At 46.4% G+C, this 24,665-nt stretch overlaps 1 protein-coding gene across 1 annotated transcript in view; it reads right to left on the reverse strand.

The window, feature by feature from the left end:
• Positions 1-24,665, reverse strand: part of LOC143984233 (uncharacterized) — a 39,645-nt gene that overhangs the window by 5,939 nt on the left and 9,041 nt on the right. The window contains exons 3-4 of the mRNA XM_077484517.1: positions 21,115-21,246; positions 12,799-12,833 (exon numbers count right to left, since the gene is read on the reverse strand). Of these exons, the coding sequence (XP_077340643.1) occupies positions 12,799-12,833; positions 21,115-21,246 (167 nt within the window). The remainder of the gene's footprint in view (positions 1-12,798; positions 12,834-21,114; positions 21,247-24,665) is intronic.

Consider the following 24,665-nt stretch of genomic DNA (forward strand, 5'->3'; position numbering starts at 1 on the left):
GTGGCCATTGTGCTCATTGGGACCTTCAATGTTGTAAAAATATTTCTGTACCCTTCCCCAGATCTGTGCCTCTATACAATCCTGTCTCGGAGGTCTACAGACAATTCCATGGACTTCATTGCTTGGTTTGTGCTCTGACATGCACTGTGAACTGTGGGACCTTATATAGACAGGTGTGTGCCTTTCCCAATCATGTCCATTCAACTGGATTTACCACAGGTGGACTCCAATAAAGTTGTAGAAACATCTCAAGGATGATTAGTGGAAACAGGAGGCACCTGAGCTCAATTTTGAGTGTCATGGCAAAGGCTGCGAATACTTATGTATATGGGATTTTTTTGTTTTTTATTTTTAATACATTTGCAAAGATTTGAAACAAACATTTTTCATGTTGTCAGTATGGGGTATTGTTTGTAGAATTTTGATAATAATGAATTTAATCAATTTTGGAATAAGGCTGTAACATAACAAAATGTGGAAAAAGTGAAGCGCTGTGAATACCTTCCGGATCCACTGTAGCTTAACAAAAACCTTGCAATCAGAAATATAGAAAAACGTATAAACTAAACCTGAAGTCGAAGGGGGGCGTGGCCAGCGCAATATGTGAGCAGCCGCTTTTTCATGGAGCTCCTGCAATTATCCTTCACCGATCCGGTTTCCAGCAGTGTGTAACACCTGGTTTTGGCTCCATATCCTCAGGAAATGCTAGCAGCAGCTCCCACGTGCATTACCTGTTGCCCAAGAGACATGCTGTCCCGCGGAAACAAAGGATACGGCTCATGGATGTATTTCCAACATGGCGCCGCGGCGGCCTCTGCTCAGAAAGCACGAGGAGGGGAGAAATACAAGGAGGGGGTGAGTAAATCCCCCAAACTTACCAAGGACCTGGTAAAGAGCCCCTTAAACCTGACATGGAGGCGAGAGATGACAGTCAGGGAGCTTCCGCTCTGTTAGACCAGACTGTTAACTATGCCACTGTGCTGGTGGACTCTGAGGAACCTGAGGAGGAGCAGAGGGAGAAAAACCCACATTAGCTGCAATTCTAAGAGCTGTTAATAAATACACAGCATCAGTTAATAACCTGCAAGAATGGTTTGGTGGGCTAAAAGATGAGGTCAGTCTAATCAGACAGGCCTTACAAAAGATAAGGGAGAGAACAACAGCCGCCGAGTCCAGGATTAGTGACATAAAAGACAAGCTTCCCAATATGATCAGGGAGTCACAGTCAGCTGCACGCCTAGCTAAGGCCACAGATATGCAAACCGAGGACTTTGAGAATCGCTTAAGGTGCAATAACGTGCAAATTGTGGGGTTGTCCGAGAAGGTGGAGGGTCGTGACCCCACTCAATTTGTAGAACAGTGGCTGAAGGAAATCTTTGGTGTGCAGGCCTTCACCCAATTATATGCCTTGAAACGGGCTCATAGAGTCCCCACTAGACCATTGCCACCAGGACATCCTCCGCGTCCACTTCTGGCGAGGCTCCTGAACTACAGGGACAGAGAAATCATCCTGAGATTGATCCGAGTACACAGAAATATACAGTACAATGGTATAAGAATATCGTTTTACCCTGACTTTTCGGCGGAGGTCCAGAAGCGCAGATCGCTCTTTTCCGATGTTAAAAAATGTCTGCAACAACTACAGGCCTCCTATGCTATGCTTTATCCAGCTAAACTCTATATCGCCTCTGGGGGGCAGGCACACTTTTTTGAGAATGCTGTGGAGGCTTCGGATTGGCTCGATGCCAACGCAAATGCTCTCGGACAGGCCCGGAGGCCTATGGCTGCAGAAGATTGATTCCACTGTAGTCAGAGACTGACTTTTACAAATCTGTTCATTTGATTCTTCGCCTGCGGTAAAGGAACTTCTGGAAACATACAATTGTAGCACTGGCTCCTGACGAAGCGCTATGTTTTTTTTTCTAAAGTTAATTTGCCTGAAACCACAGTTGGGTTTCAGGATTATTCTCGAAATTTCTGGTTTCAGTACCAGTCCAGCTGGGTTCTCCTTGGCCGCAGGTGTCGCTGTCAACGCCGGCAATAGAGTAGGAGTAGTTTAGCTGGGTGTATTTAATGCCACTGTTCTCTCGGAACCAGCCCAGTGTGAGTGTTCTCCTGCTGTGAATTCTGGGGGGTTTGGTATTTAAGGTACCGACGCCAAGTGGTTCGGGTTCCATCTTTGATTTTCTGTCTGTTCGGTTCTGGTGGTCCTCCTGACCCAGCCCATGACACTCCTGGCCTGGGGCGCTGAACCATGCATTCTGAGTCTCAGGGCCGGCTGGCCCGAGGCAACGCAACTGCAGGGACAGGCCCGAGTGGATTTTGGGGCCTATTGATCCAAGGGTGGTCTGGTGCTGTCTCATCTGAAGGGAGAAGCCCAGCAACTGAAAAACTCCTAGGGGAGGACTCTTCAGGAGAAGGCCGTGCGCAAGGCTGGCTTCTCCGAAGGAGCCTGGAGGCTTATTTGAAGGACACATCCCGGAACTACACTCAAACGATATAGCCGGATCGGCTGAGAGAACCTGGTACCGTATGATAGCTCTTTAAATTTCTCTACATCCCTCAGTAACGCTCAAGTGTACATCACAAGTCTATGGCAGAGACTTTGTGAAGCACCCTACCAGCTGCTAACCCTAGTGAGACGAGGTCTATCCGGGGGTTGTAAAATCCAGCTGTGAAACGGTCTTTATTCTCTGGATTTACTATAAGGACTTCCTTTGATATTTGCAGTCTAAAGTACCTGAACTTACTCCTAACCCTCTACCCTCTTTTGAAAGACTCTGTTTCTGTTACCAATTAATAACCCAAAAAGAAGATTCAGTGTCAGTTTCCACATTCTTTGGGCTATCTACCATGGGAATCCCTAGACGGAGAAACAAACAAGGAGTTAACGGTAAGCCCAATTAAACCAGCAGCTCCTTCAGGGGTCAGTTCTACACAATGATCTTTTTTTTTTTTTTAAAAGCGAGTTCGGAACTGAGTATTATTACATGGAACATTTTCTATTATTGTTTATCCACAACTTTGTTACCGCTGCTAGTGGTCATACAGATAGTTGAGGGGACCTGTTGTACCATTTTGATCAAGGCTTCATGTTGCCAGTTTGGTGCTTAGTTATATCTAATACCCAGGATACAATATCTAAATGGCAAGCGCAGGTCATTAACTTTATTACTCCCAAATGGCTATTGCATTGAGGCAGGCTGAAGCAGTTAGAAGCACCGCTGTACTTACTGAGCTGGTTTCTTTGGCAGAATTTCTCCAGAACACTACACGTTCTTCACTGCAACCTCCAAGGGGTTTCTCAGAAAACGTACTTGATGGCATCCCTGAATGAATACCTAGAAGATGTATATTTGCCCAATATGTCTGCCTCGTTAAGACGGCAATTGGATGCCCCACTGACATTGGAGGAATTGCAGGTGGCTACCAGTTTGTTCCCCAATTCGAAGGCACTGGGGGATGAGGGGATACCCATTGAGGTGAATAAGCAATACAGGGAATGCATTTTATCTAGACTCTTGAAGGTGTTCAATGAAACGGCTGAACAAAGTTCCCTCTCTCCATCTATGACCAGGGCCAATATTGTACTGATATTGAAACCAAAGACCCTCTTGTGTTAGCGTTATGTCTCAACAAGGTAATTTCCTCTATTATCTAGTCAGACCAATCAGGATTCATGCCCCAAAAATCTGTTGCTATCAACTTGCGCAGACTTTTTCTGAACATCCAGTGTCCAGCGAATAATATTGGCGATTGAGCACTGCTATCCCTAGATGCTCATAAGGCTTTTGATAGCATTAAATGTGAATATTTATGGGCAGTTAAATTTGGGTGTAAATTTGGGTTTGGCGACCGATTTATTGCTTGGGTACAATTATTGTATTCCGCCCCTATAGTGGCCATTCGAGAGGAGGAAAGGATTTCACCAAGTTTTAGCTTACATAGGGGCACAAGGCAGGGATGCCCCCTGTCCCCTCTTTTATTTGCCCTGGCATTGAACCTCTGGCTGCCCTTGTCCGTTTTAATATCCTAATACAGGGATTTCATTACGGAAAACTTCATGAAAAATTGATGATGTACACCAATGACACTCTGCTCTTCTTACGGGATACATCTATCTCTTTAAAGGAGGCTATGTTGGTTATTAAAGAGAGTATTCAGGCCTAGTCACAAATTGGACTAAGTCCTCTATAATGTTATTGGATCGGATGCTAAGTCCCCTCATATTGACTATACAGGATATACCGATAGCTACCTCCTTTAGATATTTGGGTATACAGATCACCTCCACACCCGCGCCACCCCCCCCCCCCCCCTCCATTCGATTATCTCTGACTCAATTTGTCACCTTTAATAAATCCCTGCCGAGATAAGGTCAAAGTATGGACCAGGATGAAACTGTCTCCAGTAGGTAGGATAAATCTCATCAAGATTACTTTGATTCCACAGTTACTTTATATCCTGCACAATTCCCCTATGGTTGTCCTGTTAAAACAATTCCGAATTATCAACTCAATTTTCAGATCTCTCATATGGCATTCTAAACCTGCTAGAATAAGCCTGGAGCAACTACAGCACCCGTAAAATACTGGAGGGTTGGTGTTGCCCTACCCCTGGCTTTATTATTTAGCCTCACAATTGCTACACATAGTGAGGGTTCTCCACCCACTGCAGGACCAAGAGATGAACTTACTAGACTCCTCCGCTCGGCTTCTTAGTTTTACCACTGGAAGGGGGGTGGCTGAAGGATTGGAAACCTTACATTTTAGTAAGTCTAACAAACTGTACCCTTTATACGTCCTTATGCAGAAAATTTGTAACAAGGCTAGAATGATGCAAGGGGTTACGGGGTATACTCAATATAGCCCCAGCTGGGATAATAATTATTTTTCCGGAATTAGCGAAGCTGCAATATGGTAAAAAATAGAAACAATATGGTATCTCATTTATGTCCCACATTTTCCGTGATGGAAAATTAAGGACTTTTTCGTAGCTCCGCACGGATTTCAGACTCCCCTTATCCATGCATTTCTATTATTTGCAGTCAGGGCCCAAAGGGGAGCCGATTAATGGTCTATTCAGTCTACTCTGGTCTTTAATTACCTATTTGAGGTCACCACATATAAAGGGTTTATATCGTGTTGCTACATCATGATTCTCAATCTCTTCCCCCAGGACTCCCCCCTCAGGGTGGTGTTTCAATGGGAACAAGATGTTCTACAGGTCGGCATACACTAGTGCTTGGATGTGGCTCAACGCTTGTCAGCTTTATATTATTTTGAGAGTACATTACACCCCGGCTAGATTGGCCCGCATGGGGGTGAGATCGAATCCCACCTGTACCAGATGCTGTAGGGATCATGGAGATTTGATACACCTTCTATGGAGATGTCCAAAGCTACACTTGTATTGGAGGCAGGTTATAGATACTCTTAATAAGGTCTTTCAGGTCCAGATTCTGGAAGACCCCAAACATTGTTTACTGGGAATTCTAGATATCCTGCCAATAGAGGAGGTTCCTAAACAGGCTATTGGCAGGGCCCTCTTTTAAGCCCGTAAAATGATTCTGAGGCACTGGAAGTCTACAGAACCTCCCACAATGAAAGAATGGATTACCCAAATGGGTGAAACCATTTGCCTAGAGAAGCTTATATATCAACATAGGGGGAAACGAGGCAAGTTTGAGAAACTATGGTCCCCCTGGCTAGAGGTACCGGGCTTAGGCCCCGATAGACTTGGTTATGGATCAAATATTCTAACAATTGATAGACTATCTACAGGGTAATTTAGAGAGGGCAAAATGGTGCTAGCTCAACAGTACCCTCCGATGTTTAACAAGGCTTTCTTTGACTGTGCGGGTAAGGGCTATGTTCATATGTAGTGATGGCCCGAACCTCCGACGGGACGTTTCGCAAACGCGGACTGCGAACGAGGCCGACCGTTCGCGAAACCGAAAGTTCGCCGCGGGCCCCATTGACTTCAATGGGAGGCGAACGTTTCAAACCTTTAGGTCGAATTTGCAGCCACTAGGTAATTATTAGCAGGGAAAACATAGTCCCACCACATGGCCAATGACATAATACATGTATGAGGTGAATTTGGGATCGATAACTACAAGCATTCTTTTTTTATATGGGAAATTGTTCTGACAATTCAGGACTGTGGAGCGCATGAAGGCAATGGAGGAGAGGGAAGGTCAGGGACCAGGGTAGGCAAAGAAGAGGGTGCAGGAGATGATCACCAGCAGCGTGACATACAGCAATGACACATGCACCGTGATAGAGGCATCTGACAACAGCACCGTGATAGAGGGCACTGACATCAGAAGCGTGACATACAGCACTGACATCAGCACCGTGATATACAGCACTGACAGCAGCACCGTGATAGAGGGCACTGACATCAGAAGCGTGACATACAGCACTGACATCAGCACAGTGATATACAGCACTGACACCAGCACAGTGATATACAGCACTGACAGCAGCACCGTGATAGAGAGTACTGACATCAGAAGCGTGACATTAAGCATTAACACCAGCACTGTGACATACAGCATTGACAGCAACACCGTGATAGAGAGTACTGACATCAGAAGCGTGACATTAAGCACTGACATCAGCACCGTGATATACAGCACTGACAGTAGCACCGTGATAGAGGGCACTGACATCAGAAGCGTGACATACAGCACTGACATCAGCACAGTGATATACAGCACTGACAGCAGCACCGTGATAGAGAGTACTGACATCAGAAGCGTGACATTAAGCACTGACATCAGCACCATGATATACAGCACTGACAGCAGCACCGTGACATTAAGCACTCACACCAGCACCGTGATATACAGCACTGACAGCAGCACCGTAAGCAGCCCCAGGAGTAAGTCAGCACAGCACAGGGATGGTGTGATCCCCTCATAATAAGAACCCCCAGGAGGAAGTCAGCACAGCACAGGGATGGTGTGATCCCCTCATAAGCAGCCCCAGTAGAAATATGACACCGCTCAACCTCTTCAAAGAGGAGGGTAGGGGCATATATACACTTTTGTGGACCAAGCAGGTTGTGTGTTAGTGATTAGCAGACTGTACGTCAGTCCCTATACCAATGAAGGACTGCTGCAGTATAGGGCAGCGGTCAGCAGTGGTGCACCTCAACCCTATCTATTGTGGACCGATACTGGTCCTTACAGAACAGCAGACTGTACCTCACTCAACCCTATGTACTGTAGCACCCTAGACCAAGTTACCAGTCCTTATAAGAACTTTTGTGGACCAAGCAGGTTGTGTGTGACTGATTAGAAGACTTTACGTCAGTCCCTATACCAATGAAGGACTGCTGCAGTATAGGGCAGCGGTCAGCAGTAGTGCACCTCAACCCTATCTATTGTGGACCGATAGCAGTCCTTATAGAATAGCAGACTGTACCTCACTCAACCCTATGTACTGTAGCACCCTAGACCAAGTTACCAGTCCTTATAAGAACTTTTGTGGACCAAGCAGGTTGTGTGTTAGTGATTAGCAGACTGTACGTCAGTCCCTATACCAATGAAGGACTGCTGCAGTATAGGGCAGCGGTCAGCAGTGGTGCACCTCAACCCTATCTATTGTGGACCGATAACGGTCCTTACAGAACAGCAGACTGTACCTCACTCAACCCTATGTACTGTAGCACCCTAGACCAAGTTACCAGTCCTTATAAGAACTTTTGTGGACAAAGCAGGTTGTGTGTGACTGATTAGAAGACTTTACGTCAGTCCCTATACCAATGAAGGACTGCTGCAGTATAGGGCAGCAGTCAGCAGTAGTGCACCTCAACCCTATCTATTGTGGACCGATAGCGGTCCTTACAGAACAGCAGACTGTACCGCACTCAACCCTATGTACTGTAGCACCCTAGACCAAGTTACCAGTCCTTATAGGAACTTTTGTGGACCAAGCAGGTTGTGTGTTAGTGATTAGCAGACTGTACGTCAGTCCCTATACCAATGAAGGACTGCTGCAGTATAGGGCAGCGGTCAGCAGTGGTGCACCTCAACCCTATCTATTGTGGACCGATAGCGGTCCTTACAGAACAGCAGACTGTACCGCACTCAACCCTATGTACTGTAGCACCCTAGACCAAGTTACCAGTCATTATAGGAACTTTTGTGGACCAAGCAGGTTGTGTGTTAGTGATTAGCAGACTGTACTTCAGTCCCTATACCAATGAAGGACTGCTGCAGTATAGGGCAGCGGTCAGCAGTGGTGCACCTCAACCCTATCTATTGTGGACCGATAGCGGTCCTTACAGAACAGCAGACTGTACCGCACTCAACCCTATGTACTGTAGCACCCTACACAGACCAAGTTACCAGTCCTGATAAAGAGCTTTGTGGAACAAGTGAGTTGTGAATTATTAGCAGACTGCAGCAGAAGGGCAGCAGTCAAGTATAATATTCTTTCTATATTTGGAAGAAAGAATATTATACGTGTACAAGTCTATTACCATACCACTGATACCAGTCCTGAAAAGAACCTTTGTGGAACTAATAGTAACAGCAAGTCTTTAAACTGACCCTCACTGCCTGACACACTGCTTCCTGCCTGTCCCTATACAAAGTGGCAAAAAAGAGGAGCCTGGAACAATTAGTGGTTACTGGAATAGCTCTTTTGTGGACCTGATAGTAACAGCTAATGATGATGATGATGATGATGATGATGAAAGACTAATCTGGCTGTCCCTGTAGCACACACCGTCCTTTCCCTTTCTCTAAACTGACAAAAGACACTCAGGCTGCTGCAACAATCAGTAGCACAGCAAACCTATATACACCTAACACCTATACCAGTCCTGAAAAGAACTTTTGTGTACCAAATAGCTAGCGTTTTATCTGTCCCTACTCCACACAGCAACCTTTCCCTATAGTGACAGAAGAAAGAATGTAAAATGGCCACCGGATCGGGTGTATTTATAGGTTAGGGGGAATGTCCAAGTGTCCATGTGCTGTCATGTCTCAATTGGCTGTCCTGTACCCCATGATAGAGGTGTCATCATAGGTCAAAGTTCTTTTACACATTAAACACGTAAGTCTGCCGGGGCGAACGACGGCAAAAGGCGAGCGAATGAGCGGACCGCGAACGACCGAAATTCGCCGCGAAACGACCGCCGGGCGAACCGTTCGGCCATCACTATTCATATGTCTAATGTGGCAGACAATGTATTAATTCCTTATGTGTCAATATCTACAGTCCTTATGGACCAATTTTGCTCTGGAGAATGTATGTCTTTTATTATGTGTTTAATAAAAACCTTTTTGTTTGAGAAAAAAAAAAACGAAGTCAAATAAAAGTCTATGACGCAAGCATGTGGCAGGAAAAGGTTTCCAATTAAAGAATATAAAGAACAAATCAAAAAACACATCTAGAGCATAGATACGGATTGGACAGAGTAAAAATAAAAAGCAGCATTACTAAGCATTTTATTTTTAACTACCAGATAAAGTTAGATCTCACATGTAATTGATGCAGTTATGTGTTTGTTTCCCCATGGTTAGGCCAAGCGTATAGTAATTGCGTGTATAGCTCAGTTGTTCTAAGTGATCCATCTAATGCTAATAATTCTGCATATTACTACCATTCTACTGTAGTGATGAAGATATTAGCAGGAGGAACTACAGCACCCAAAAGTGTGCACTCTATCTGATATATCCAAAAGTGTCAATGTAATGGTGCCCATCTACTAGAATGGTAAGTGTCCATCTTTCTCTTTTGCAGGCGGGTCCCAGTTTCAGTAACTAATGTTAGTGGCAAGGACATTTTAGGACAGCAAAACATACACTAATCAGTTTACTAAACAATCCACTTTATTATACTTTTTCATTCTATTTTACACAGTGGAATGACTCTGCACTGGCAACTGAAAGTGAAACTCAAAACTCAAATATTCACCTTTGTCTTGAATTGCTTCTTAAAATAGAAGGACACTTCCTGGCATATGAGTGTGCCTGGCACTGCTGTGCCTACGGCCTCATAACTGTGCATCTACAGTGTGAGATCATCTAAGGAACTGCTGTCTCTGACTGCTAGTCTCACCAAATAAGAGTAAGATTTGTCGATGTTACTACCAGGGGCCCCCGGGCAATAGGAGATTATGGGGCCCTCAGGCAATCAGACATTATGGGGCCACACAGTATACACACACACACACACACAGTATACAATCACACAGTATACACAGACATGTTTCTATTGGCTGAGAAGGTACTGGAGAGGTAGGGCAGCTATAATCTTTGGATTTTTAGACTAAAAGGATGTTGGTACGGGACATTTCAAAGACAGATGTAAAAAAAAAACACTGATTTTTACATACTTTCCCTGGTTTTACTGAGGCTGGCAACCCTGATGGGGCCCCCTAGTTGCACGGGGCCCTCGGGCAGTGCCCCAGTGGCCCAATGGTCAGTCCACCCCTGGTTACTACTTTATTGTACCCAAAGACCAACATTGTGAGTATTTCCCCAACTCCTCATTCATCCAGATCTGAAGGACAGCTTGGATATGATGAAGTAAAGCTGTGCCTTGACCAAAATGGCCACCTCCACACAGGGACACAGTGTAGAACAAGGGATGGTGTATTAGTAATTGGGATGGGATCGTCTGTAGGGAGTCAAGATGAGTGACTAGTCCTTTGCCCTCCGCCTGCCATTTTTGGGTACAGCTTCCACAGTACAGGTCCTGTTTAAACCAGGAGACAGGCTCTCTATGTTAGATAATGTCTCTAGGATCTCTGCATGTGAAAGATTACTGTATATACAATACATGGGAAATACAGACAAGCCATGTTTGGGTACAACCAAATCAGTGTCATTAAAAAAAAAATATCTTTATTGCTCTGGGCCTGGGCAGGACACTATCTGCATGTTCTCTCTGGGTGGGTTTCCTCTAGGGTTGCCACCTCATCCCTTTAAAAGCAAACACATATGAATTACACAAGTTCTGAGGCTAATTGAATGCAGATAAGGCACCAAGTGCGTTTAATGACCACCTTAATCGGCCACAGAACTTGTGTAATTAATTTGTTTTCGGTTTTAAAGGGATGAGGTGGCAACCCTAGTTTTCTCCCACACTCCAAAGACACGATGGTAGGTTAATTGTTTCCTTTCTGAAAATTGGCCCCAGTATGATATTTTACTGAGCATGCCTAAGATGACTGTTTCACCTTCTATGAGCGCCACAAAACCAAAACTATAAGTGCTTTGAGTCATCACCTCCTATCTGTCCCCACACCAATTTGATATGTGCTTTGAGTCCCCATAGAGAAAGGCGCTATAGAAATATGGTAAGAAAAAAAATTAAAAAACATTTTAAGTTTGCATGTGAGGCAGAGCCAGGCGGTGTGTGATTACTACTGGAGCAAGTGAGATATTGCTGGATTGCACTATACTGATATGCCTGTTTTTAATTAATAAAATGTGAGTGTAAATTCCTAAGTCTGGGCTAGTGTGATCTGTGCCATTAACCGGGATACTACACTATTTCCACTTTGTGGAGCTATTCCTATTGGAGCTAATAAGGAGAATCTAAGAGACAACTAGCATCTGGGGTGTGAGACAATATTTTCTTACAAGCTGTGTTGGCCCATTTGTAGATCATGTAATAAGGTGAGCGTCCATTTTACCTGATGGCGGAGCCCTATTGCACATTTTTCTGGGGCACAGAGGCTATCCAAGAACTCCTAATGTCACATACACATGATCGGACTATCCGGCGGACTTGGTCCGGTGGACAATCCGCCCGTGTGTGGGCTCCGGCTGACTTTTTCTTTCCAAAGGTCTGGCGGACTTAGAAAGAAGTTTTGACTCAAAATTGTCCGTCGGACTCGGCAGTCCGGCGGACAATCCGCCCATCTGTGTGCTAGTCCGCCGGACTTTTGAAATGAACGGACTTGCCCACACGGTCCATTAATTTTGAACGTGGCTCCAGGTAGCCGGAACTAGCGAAGGAAGTGAATGTCTCAGCCTCCATCGGCGAGATTGACACCTCACCAGCTCCGTCACCTGGTATGGATTTAAAGGGGAGGCCCTACGCTGAAAAAACGGCATGGGGGTCCCTCCAAAGTCCATAGCAGACCCTTATCCAAGCACGTAGCCTGGCCGGTCAGGAAAGGGGGTGGGGACGAGCGAGCTCCCCTCCTGAGCCATACCAGGCCGCGTGCCCTCGACATGGAGGGTGCTTTGGGGAAGGGGGAGCAGCGCCCCCCCACTCCAAAGCACCTTGTCCCCATGTTTGATGAGGACAAAGGCCTCTTCCTGACAAGGCTGCAGATGGACACTGATAAGGCTGCATTGATGGGCATTTAAATGTAAGGTTTTTTTTTCCTTAAACTTTTCTCCTAAAAGTTTTTTTTCTTAAAATTCCCTCCTAAACTTGGGGTGCATGTTATATGCCGGTCGTGTTATACGCCGGTACGTGTTATACGTCGATAAATACGGTATATACCCTGTTTCCCCGAAAATAAGACCTAGCGAGATTGTCGGTGATGGCTGCAATATAAGCCCTACCCCCCAAATAAGCCCTAGTTAAAGTCCTTGTAGGGCTTATTTGGGGGGTAGGGCTTATATTGCAGCCATCACCAACAATCTTGCTAGGTCTTATTTTCGGGGAAACAGGATATATATATATATATATATATATATATATATAAATATATATATTCTTTTTTTTTTTTTTTTTATTCACTGTTGTTTTATTTTTTTAAATCTTACATTTTTAATATATTGATTTAGCCAATGGGTGCAGAGTAATTACCACTTACCTTGCTAAATGTCCTCTTGAATAGTTTGTGATTTGCTGCAAGATAATACAACATGTAAGGATCAGCATTAGAGAACCCTCAAGTCAGTCAACCTGTTAAAGTATTGTTGAAGGCTTCCTGCCCCCTTTATTATTATTATTATTATTATTATTATTATTTGTTGTGGTTAAACTGGACAGACTTCTGTCTTTTTTCAACCTGACTAACTACAGTGGTGTGAAAAAGTGTTTGCCCCCTTCCTCATTTCCTGTTCCTTTGCATGTTTGTCACACTTAAGTGTTTTTCGGAACATCAAACCAATTTAAACAATAGTCAAGGACAACACAAGTAAACACAAAATGCAATTTGTAAATGAAGGTGTTTATTATTAAAGGTGAAAAAAATCCAAACCATCATGGCCCTGTGTGAAAAAGTGATTGCCCCCCTTGTTAAAACATACTATAACTGTGGTTGTCCACACCTGAGTTCAATTTCTCTAGCCACACCCAGGCCTGATTATTGCCACACCTGTTCACAATCAAGGCATCACTTAAATAGGAGCTGCTTGACACAGTAAGGTCCACCAGAAGATCCTTAAAAGCTACACATCATGCCGAGACCCAAAGAAATTCAGGAACAATTGAGAAAGAAAGTAATTGAGATCTATCAGTCTGGAAAGGGTTATAAAGCCATTTCCAAAGCTTTGGGAATCCAGCGAACCACAGTGAGAGCCATTATCCACAAATGGCGAAGACATGGAACAGTGGTGAACCTTCCCAGGAGTGGCCGGCCGCCCAAAATTACCCCAAGAGCGCAGCGACGACTCATCCAAGAGGTCACAAAAGACCCCACAACAACGTCCAAGGAACTGCAGGCCTCACTTGCCTCAGTTAAGGTCAGCGTTCATGCCTCCACCATCAGGAAAAGACTGGGCAAAAATGGCCTGCATGGCAGAGTTCCAAGGAGAAAACCACTGCTGAGCAAAAAGAACATCAAAGCTCGTCTCAATTTCTCCACAACACATCTTGATGATCCCCAAGACTTTTGGGACAACATTCTGTGGACCGATGAGACAAAAGTGGAACTCTTTGGAAGGTGTGTGTCCAAGTATATCTGGCGTAGAAGGAACACTGCATTTCATAAAAATAACATTATACCAACAGTAAAATATGGTGGTGGTAGTGTGATGGTCTGGGGCTGTTTTACTGCTTCAGGACCTGGAAGACTTGCCGTGATAAAAGGAACTATGAATTCTGCTGTCTACCAAGAGATCCTGAAGGAGAATGTCCGACCATCTGTTCGTGTACTCAAGCTGAAACTAACTTGGGTTCTGCAGCAGGACAATGATCCTAAACACACCAGCAAGTCCACCACCGAATGGCTGAAGAAAAACAAAATGAAGACTTTGGAGTGGCCTAGCCAAAGTCCTGACCTGAATCCTATTGAGATGTTGTGGTATGACCTTAAAAAGGCCGTTCATGCTCGAAAACCCTCTAATGTAACTGAATTAGGACAATTCTGCAAAGATGAGTGGGCCAAAATTCCTCCAGGACGCTGTAAAAGCCTCATTGCACGTTATCGCAAACGCTTGGTTGCAGTTGTTGCTGCTAAGGGTGGCCCAACCAGTTATTAGGTTTAGGGGGCAATCACTTTTTCACACAGGGCCATGATGGTTTGGATTTTTTTTCACCTTTAATAATAAACACCTTCATTTACAAATTGCATTTTGTGTTTACTTGTGTTGTCCTTGACTATTGTTTAAATTGGTTTGATGTTCCGAAACACTTAAGTGTGACAAACATGCAAAGGAACAGGAAATGAGGAAGGGGGCAAACACTTTTTCACACCACTGTATGTAACCATGTAACTATGAAGGCTTCCTGCTCCCTTTCATTAATCTGTAGAGTGGAACCAACATAAAATTGTACCCATGCTGCAAATATTTCAAATCAATACAAGATTTCCAGTCTCTAGGCTACCTTATCTCACTTTCTGGTCTAGTCAACTCTCAACATTGTTACAGACTCACTTTCTTTCAAATGTTCCTCAGGTTTGGGTTCCTGTCTTCTGCAGGCCTGAACACAACCTCTCTGCTTAGAGCCGCCATTAAAAATCATAGAGCCCCATACAGCCTAAGGCCCCTTTCACACGTGACGGATCAGTAATGATCTGCCCCGTGATGATCTGCCTGCTCAGCGGGGATCGCTCCGTTGTCCCCGCTGAGCCGGCGGATAACAGAGCAGTCCCGGCACACTGTGCCGGGACCGCCCTGTCAGCTCTCCGTTCTCCTCTATGGGGGATCGGATGAACACGGACCGGCTGTCCGTGTTCATCCGATCCGCTCTGCAGACGGATTTTCCTCCGTCTGCAGAATCGGACAATTGCGGAGGCGGATGATAGCGGGTGTCTGCGGATGTTCATCCCCAGACACCCGCTATCCCTTAGGAATGCAAACGGATGGATGAAATACGGACATACGGACCGTATGAGTGAAAGGGGCCTTACTGACAGCCCCACCTGTAAGGGCCCTGGAATGGACAGCATTTCCTGCAAGCTGTTATGAGGTCCCACCCTGATTTTGTGTCTCTCACTCTCCTGGCCTGAGGCCTGCCTTCCTACATATTCCCGGCCTGATTTATTGCATCACCTTAAAGTGGTGTTGCACATAAAAACAAAACAAAAAAAAAAAACATCATCAAAATTCCTAAAAAATAAATAAAAAAATATTTGGATTTTTTTTTTAAACTCACCTCTAAATGCATGTTGCTAGGGGGTCCCTCGTAGTCTGCCTCCTTCAGTGCCTGGTCTCTTGATGTCACTTCCCCTTGGCGCAGGACGGGCTCAGCTCTGCTCCTTCCCTCCTGTCAGTCATCTGGGACACGTGACAGGTCCCAGATCACTGCGCGGCCAATAACGGTGCACGGCACCGCTTGCGCATGCTCAGTGGGTGCCCGGCTGTGAAGCCACAGCCAGGTGCCCACAGTTAGAATGCCGGTGCCGCCGAACGGAGGGGGGAATAAACGGGGCTTCATTCCCCCGCATCACTGGACCCTGAGACAGGTAAGTGTCCGATTATTAAAAGTCAGCAGCTGCAGTATTTGTAGCTGCTGACTTAATTTTTATTTTTTTAAGGGGAACTCCTCTTTAAGCACACACAGTGATGCATCTTATTAATACGCTGCCTCAGTGCAGAATAATTAGTGCGAGTTCACAGTAGTGTCCGATTAAAACATCTTCCCGGTTGTTAACAATCAGTTCTCACTGGTGTAGGCAGGTGGAATCTGTTTTCTCCACTGTAGGTGGTGCTCGACTGCAGTGGCATTGCAGTTGGAGAGGAAGTCAAGGAGAGCTTGGTTCCTCTATGGTTTCCTGGGTCACTGGAGAAGTGATCTGTTTAGATGCTGCCACCCTATGTGACCCTAACAGCCATCTTGGTTCAGGCAGATCCTGTTTAAGGCCCTGGCTTCTGGGCTTGGCACGCATTTATGAATGTGGGTAGTGTAGGGATGTTGCCCGTTTGGCAGGGACAGTGATTAGTGTCAGGGAGAGGTTCCAGGCGAGTAGGGTAAGGATAGGTACACACCTTCCTTCCTAGAAAGCCTCTCCATTTTGGGCACAGATTGGCCAGGCTGCATTCTGCTCCACAAGACAGATACTGCCGGCACTCTTGAGACCTGCTCTGCTACACATTGTTTGCTTCCTGTGAGTTTTCCTGGTTGGGTGTCATCCTGCCGGACTTGTTGTGAATTGTTGAACTTCAACCTTAAAACAAATACTTCTACAATTGAACTCTGTGTGCTTACTAAACTGTACCTCCCCACTCAGGTGGTTACACACATATGGTTTTCCTAAAACTTAGGTCCCAAGGCTGTCCTGAGCCAAGCCATAGAACTGCTAAGAGAAGGTCAGAGGTGGCAAGGTTTCTCCATCTTCTCACAATAGAGTTGAGTTACTAAAACTGTTGAGTGCAGAATCTGTTGCAGCTGCGCATGGTAGCAAATCAGGTTCTAACTTCAGCTTGTTCAAATAAACTTTGACAAAAAACCTGAACGCTGATTGGTTTCTAAGCAGAGCTGCACCAGATTTTTCATTCTCCAATTTTAGTAAATCAACCCCTACAGTATGTGTCGATTGCAAACCTCCTGGCAGTTCAACCCAGCAGAAGCTCTCTCTCACTTGTGCACAGGCTCTAGACCTACATAGTGTTGGTCAGGGGTCACCTGTTCCAATACCTGACCTGCCAGGTCCCACACATAGCTTGAATTAAAAAGGACACCAACACCACCCACTACATCAACAAAGGGGGCTACAAATAAAGAACAATAGAACTGCCAACATGGCTGCTCCCTCCTCTGTACATCTAATAACTTGTATTCCAAATTTTCTTCAGTCAAGAATGCTTCTTTTGCTCCTTATAGGACACAGGGCAGTGAAGCACCCCTAGACTCTTCTTTTCCACCAGTGCTCTCATTGTGATTGCTTTAGAAGCAAAATAACTTTCTCTCTCTTGCTATATGACTGGACTCCTCTGTGAACAGATACCCCCAGAGAAGATATGCTCTCAGGCTATTGATTATGCCCCTTCATAGCCCAGCAGTGGACCAGCCGGGGGTAGAGTCATCACAATGGGATGCTTTCGGTATTATGATGAAAATGAGGCTTCAGGTCAGAGGCAGTCTACCTGTATCCTGCCAAATGGAGTACCTATGCAGAATTCTGCCACCCCACCATCTTCCACCTGTCTGACCCCACCTTCTTTGTCCATCATTCCTGACAGAAGGTCTCTCCCCCAGCTCCCACCTGTCTGACTCTGGGCAGTGGAGTGGTTGGTTGCCAGGATGTTTGGAGTGACGTCACCAGTGGGAAAGTAAGCAAGGCTATGCTTGGCCAAAGCAAAGTGACAGCTAACAGAGTGTGGGGAGTACATGGAAGTCTGTTTAAAAGTACAGCCTACATGTAGTATTTCTGGGCTCGGGGTCTTCTGCTGACCTGATGGGGCCTGGGCCCAGTACAGGAGTACTTCCTGTACCTCCTTCCAGGGGCATTGCTAGTTCTACAAAAGATCTGGGGCTAGGGCCCATAGAAGCGAAATAAAGAAAGTCATATGCTTTTGCTGGCATACACATGTATAATATATATATATATATATATATATATATATATATATATATATATATATATATATATATATAATATGAGCCACTGTGCCCCATCAAATGCAGCCACTGTGCCCATGAAAAGCAAGATAATCAGCACCCATTATATTTCTAAATCTATTAGAGAGCATAGTTAATAGTAATTTGAACTGAACATTACTTATTTGGTGGAGAGTGAGAGAGGGGGGAGGGGGAGAGAGTGGGGGGAAAGAGGGAGAGAGTGGGGGGAGAGGGAGAGAGAGGGGGAAGGGAGAGGGGGGGTAGAGGGAGAGGGGAAGAGGGAGGGGATAGAGAGAGAGGGGGGAGAGGGGGAGAGAGAGGCAGGGGAGAGAGAGGGGGTAGAGGGAGGAGAGGGAGAGAGGGGAGAGATAGGGAGGGGAGAGAGAGAGGGGTGAAAGGGGGAGAGAGAGAGGGAGGGGAGAGAGAGAGGGGGGTAGAGGGAGAGGGGAAGAGGAAGGGGATAGTGAGAGAGAGAGGGGGGAGGGGATAGAGAGGGAGAGGGGAGAGAGAGAGAGGGGTAGAGGGAGAGGGGAAGAGGGAGGGGATAGAGAGAGAGGGGGGAGAGGGGAGAGAGAGGGAGGGGAGAGAGAGAGAGGGGGAGAGAGAGGGAGGGGAGAGAGAGAGGGAGAGGGGAAGAGGGAGGGGATAGAGAGAGAGAGATGGGGGAGAGGGGGAGAGAGAGGGAGGGGAGAGAGAGAGGGGGAGAGGGGAAGAGGGAGGGGATAGAGAGAGAGAGGGGGAGAGGGGTGAGAGAGGGAGGGGAGAGAGAGGAGGGGTAGAGGGGGAGGGGAAGAGGGAGGGGAGAGATATATATATATATATAATATGAGCCACTGTGCCCCATCAAATGCAGCCACTGTGCCCATGAAAAGCAAGATAATCAGCACCCATTATATTTCTAAATCTATTAGAGAGCATAGTTAATAGTAATTTGAACTGAACATTACTTATTTGGTGGAGAGTGAGAGAGGGGGGAGGGGGAGAGAGTGGGGGGAAAGAGGGAGAGAGTGGGGGGAGAGGGAGAGAGAGGGGGAAGGGAGAGGGGGGGTAGAGGGAGAGGGGAAGAGGGAGGGGATAGAGAGAGAGGGGGGAGAGGGGGAGAGAGAGGCAGGGGAGAGAGAGGGGGTAGAGGGAGGAGAGGGAGAGAGGGGAGAGATAGGGAGGGGAGAGAGAGAGGGGTGAAAGGGGGAGAGAGAGAGGGAGGGGAGAGAGAGAGGGGGGTAGAGGGAGAGGGGAAGAGGAAGGGGATAGTGAGAGAGAGAGGGGGGAGGGGATAGAGAGGGAGAGGGGAGAGAGAGAGAGGGGTAGAGGGAGAGGGGAAGAGGGAGGGGATAGAGAGAGAGGGGGGAGAGGGGAGAGAGAGGGAGGGGAGAGAGAGAGAGGGGGAGAGAGAGGGAGGGGAGAGAGAGAGGGAGAGGGGAAGAGGGAGGGGATAGAGAGAGAGAGATGGGGGAGAGGGGGAGAGAGAGGGAGGGGAGAGAGAGAGGGGGAGAGGGGAAGAGGGAGGGGATAGAGAGAGAGAGGGGGAGAGGGGTGAGAGAGGGAGGGGAGAGAGAGGAGGGGTAGAGGGGGAGGGGAAGAGGGAGGGGAGAGAGGGGGGGAGAGAGGGAGGGAGAGGTAGAGGGGGAGAGGGAGGGGGAGAGAGAGAGGGGAGAGAGAGAGGGGGAGGTATAGGGGGAGTGGGAGGGGAGACAGAGGGAGAGAGAGAGGGGGAGGTAGATAGGGGGAGAGGGAGAGAGAGGGGGGACACCAGAAGGGGAGAGAGAGAGAGAGGGGAAGAGAGAGGGAGACACCAGAAGCACCTTAATACCTTTAATCTTCTCTTCTGTCCCAGCCACCACGGCTGTTATTCTATTCTGCTGGCTGCTGCCCTTAGAGGGAGAAGGGGCATTGCTGCACCGGCTCCATAGAAGGAGAAATTGAGCACCGCCGTCGTTCTCCTGATCTCCTTCTCCATTCCTCAGGCGGCATATCACTCCACCGGTAACAGTTCAGTGGGCGGCGCCACAACAGCCGGATCACACAGAATGTGAAATGCGGCAGCCGCCGTTGCTGTGCCAGGGCTGGGCTTAGCCCATCCTTCTCAGAGTTGGCCACTCAGCTGTCAGCTAATTGTCAACTCCATTCTCTTCACAGTTACTCAGCTGTTGATGATATCCTACTTGTCAGTCCTGCCTACTTGCGTCCGTCCAGTCCAGAGGATCTCTACCTTCGCCTTGGTCAACATCACAGAGCCTATCTCCTGCGTTCCTGTTTCAAGACTTTCTTTGTCGATATCCCCTCTCCCTGCTCCAGATACTGCTTGCTGTCCCACTACATTGATCCCTGACTTCTGGCTTGGCTGACTATCCGTTCTGGTTACTGAACTTTGGCTATGTTTTGACTACATTTGTTCGTTTTACTTTTATTATTAAACAAGTGTGATTTAACTGTACTTCTGTCTCGGGCTGATTTCATGGTTTCTGACATGCTGTCAGTCCTTTCTCCATTTCTCTTTACACAAAAAGCTGGACCCGCTTAGACACTCTGGGCTATTAACCCCACATTCGGGGCTCCAGCCTCAATAGCCACCCCTTAACGACACCTATGCCTCCTTCCCTTATCAGTATCCCCGTCCCTACGTGTCTGCCTCTGCAGCCCCAACTGATTGAAAACTTTTCCCAGTTGTGAGCAAAACCCAACTGTCTCCCATCAGACTCCTCCCTTTGAATACCTGTTCTAACTAGTCATTTACCCTTTAAATGCCCAGGTTGACTAGTTTCACCTCAATTCCCCAACACAATACATGCAGACTTCATATCCATAATGGATATTAATGGACAGATGTAAAAAGCATGAATTTTACAAACTGTTTGTGAATTTACTGACAGTTTGGCAACCATGATGCCAACACCCATAGTTCTGCAGTGAAATAGTACAGCAGTGTTGTCACCCTGTGGTTCAAATGATATTTTAGTGGGCAACAAAGGTATTGAAGTCTAATGCCAGCTATTTTTTTAAGCAGTTACAGCAAAAGAAAAAAAAAAGTGTAAAGTGTACCATATATACTCAAAAGCTGATTGTTTTTAGCTCCCCTAAAAAAACATTTATCTTTCATGCATCCTTATTTACTTTAATGTCTTTTTTTTTGTACATTAATTAATTTTTCTCATTTGCCCCAAGATCAGATTCTGGATCTTACCTCTGACCTCCCATAGGTAGCGATATAATAAAGCATAAATCACCGTGACAATGATTATCCGCACTGCTATGAAAAAGTATGTCGTCCAGGTTTTGCTGGTATCTCCAACGAAGGGTTTTGGCCCGGGGCCATCTAAAATGAGGTAAGAAAAAATTATTTTATTATGTATCATAATACATTTTCCTGATTCATATGTTGTATGTCAGCTATTTAAAGGCAATTATATTGCAGGAAAGAGCGCTTGATATTCCATATTCCTCTAGTTAAAGAGGAAGTAAACCCTGATGGGGTTCACACTTTAAACACATATGTTCGCCGGGCGAACAGCGGCAATAGTCCGCCGATCGGGCGAATCGCGAACACGCAAAATTCGCGGCAAACCGAACGCCGGGCGAACAGTTCGGCCATCCCTATATACTGTATCTCACAAAAGTGAGTACACCCCTCACATTTTTGTAAATACTTTATTATATCTTTTCATGTGACAACACTGGAGAAATGACACTGCTACAACGTAAAGTAGTGAGGTACAGACCAGCCATCATGGGGTACAGAACAGCCAATTGAGACATTTCAGCACATGGACAATTGGACTTACCCCCAACCTTATAAATAGACCTGATCTGGCGGCCATTTTATATTCTGTCTTATGTCAGTGTAGGGACAGGACACTGTGTGGAGCAGGGAGAGACTGTAGTGACACAAATCACTAGCTATTAGGTCCACAAAAGTTCTTTTAAGGACTGGTATAGGTGTAGTACAGTATATAGGATTCAGTGCACTGCTGTGCTGGTGATTGCAGCAGCCTGTCTTTTGTCAGGGTAGGGAGGGACAGGATGCTGTGTGCAGCAGGGACAGTCAGTTTAATCACTAGCTAGCTATTACTATTAGGTCCACAAAGGTCCTTTTAAGGACTGGTATAGGTGTACAGTATACAGGGTTCTGGTGCACTGCTGTGCTGGTGATTGCTGAGTGCACTGCTGACTGATTCTGCAGCTGTCTTTTGTCAGTGTAGGGACAGGACGCTGTGCTGAGCAGGGACAGTCAGTTTAATCACTAGCTATTACTATTAGGTCCACAAAGGTCCTTTTAAGAACTGGTATAGGTGTACAGTATATAGGGTTGTACACGTATAATATACTTTCTTCCAAATATAGAAAGAATATTATACTTGACTGCTGCCCCATTCTGCAGCTGTCTTTTATCAGTGTTGGGACTGAGGGACAGTCTGCAAATCACTAGCTACTAGGTCCACAAAGGTCCTTGTAAGGACTGGTATAGGTGCACAATATATAGGGTGCTGGTGCAGGGATGTGCTGCAGATTACTGCCCTATTCTGCAGCAGTCCTTTATCAGTGTAGTGACTGAGGGACAGTCTGAAAATCACTAGCTACTAGGTCCACAAAGGTCCTTGTAAGGACTGGTATAGGTGTACAATATATAGGGTGCTGATGCAGGGCTGTGCTGCAGATTACTGCCCTATTCTGTAGCAGTCCTTTATCAGTGTAGTGACTGAGGGACAATCTGCAAATCACTAGCTACTAGGTCCACAAAGGTCCTTGAAAGGACTGGTATAGGTGTACAATATATAGGGCGCTTGTGCACTGCTGCTGACTGCTGCCCTATTCTGCAGCAGTCTTTTATCAGTGTAGTGACTGAGGGATAGTCTGCAAATCACTAGCTACTAGGTCCACAAAGGTCCTTGCAAGGACTGGTATAGGTGTACAATATATAGGGTGCTGGTGCAGGGCTGTGCTGCAGATTACTGCCCTATTTTGCAGCAGTCCTTTATCAGTGTAGTGACTGAGGGACAGTCTGCAAATCACTAGCTACTAGGTCCACAAAGGTCCTTTTAAGGACTGGTATAGGTGTACTATTTGGTGTGCAGTATATAGGTGTGTAATACATGTATAAAATACTTGCACATATAGAAAGCATAGTATAGTGCATTTCCACTGTGCAGCATTGTGACGGCTGAGCGGTTCTGCAGCGATACTACAAACAGTGACAAACGCAATAAAAAAAAAGTATTATAACTGGTGTGATAGACCAGTGGCCCCCAAAAACGACAGATTGAAGCGGGGTGTTATATACCTTCTTCCACATACATACTGCACTTCTCTAGAGACTTTTGTCACAGGGTCATTTAAAAAATGACAGGCAGAGGAAGAAGCAGGCCCCTCCGCAGGGGTGGCAGGGGTAGGGCAGGAGCAACAGGCTTGAGCCAAAGTGGCAATTTGCAGAAGGTACGTGCGATTACGTCAAAGGACGCACCAGACTTGGTTGAGTGGCTCACTCAGCCTTACTCTTCTGCACCCTCCTCATTCTCTCAATCTGCACCCTCTTCTTCACTCTCTGCTGTGTGCACCCCCATAGACACTACCACCACCACCACCACAATATACCTTCCGCTTGAGTCACAGGAATTATTTTCCGATCCATATCAAGACATTTCCAATGCACAGCCACTCTTGGCATTGGATCAGACTGACTGCTGGTGTCAGTGCTCTATATCACAGGGCTGGTGTCAGTGCTCTATATCATGGTGCTGGTGTCAGTGCAATCTATCACGGTGCTGGTGTCAGTGTACTCTATCACGGTGCTGGTGTCAGTGCACTCTATCACGGTGCTGGTGTCAGTGCACTCTATCACGGTGCTGGTGTAAGTGCTCTATATCACAGTGCTGGTGTCAGTGCACTCTATCACGGTGCTGGTGTCAGTGTACCCCTTCACGGTGCTGGTGTCAGTGCACTCTATCACGGTGCTGGTGTCAGTGTACTCTATTACGGTGCTGGTGTCAGTGCACTCTATCACGGTGCTGGTGTCAGTGCACTCTATCACGGTGCTGGTGTCAGTGCTCTATATCACGGTGCTGGTGTCAGTTCACTCTATCACGGTGCTGGTGTCAGTGCACTCTATCACGGTGCTGGTGTCAGTGCTCTATATCACGGTGCTGTTGTCATTGCTCTATATCATGGTGCTGGTGTCAGTGCACCCCATCACGGTGCTGGTGTCAGTGCACTCTATCACGGTGCTGGTGTCAGTGTACTCTATCACGGTGCTGGTGTCAGTGCACTCTATCACGGTGCTGGTGTCAGTGCTCTATATCACGGTGCTGGTGTCAGTTCACTCTATCACGGTGCTGGTGTCAGTGCACTCTATCACGGTGCTGGTGTCAGTGCTCTATATCACGGTGCTGTTGTCATTGCTCTATATCATGGTGCTGGTGTCAGTGCACTCTATCACGGTGCTGGTGTCAGTGCTCTATATCACGGTGCTGGTGTCAGTGCACTCTATTAAGGTGCTGGTGTCAGTACACTCTATCACGGTGCTGGTGTCAGTGCACTTTATCACGGTGCTGGTGTCAGTGCTCTATATCATGGTGCTGGTGATCATCTCCTGCACCCTCTTCATAGCCTACCCTGACCTTTCCTCTCCTCCATTGCCTTCATGCGCTCCTGAGTCCTGAATTGTGAAAATTTCACGGATAAAAAAAGAATGCTTGTAGTTGCCGATCCCAGATTCACTTCATACATGTGTTATGTCAGTGG

This window comes from Lithobates pipiens, unplaced genomic scaffold, assembly GCF_037356315.1.
Source record: "Lithobates pipiens isolate NorthernLeopardFrog02 unplaced genomic scaffold, aLitPip1_a1.2 Scaffold_16, whole genome shotgun sequence".
NCBI classification, from domain to species: Eukaryota; Metazoa; Chordata; class Amphibia; order Anura; family Ranidae; genus Lithobates; species Lithobates pipiens.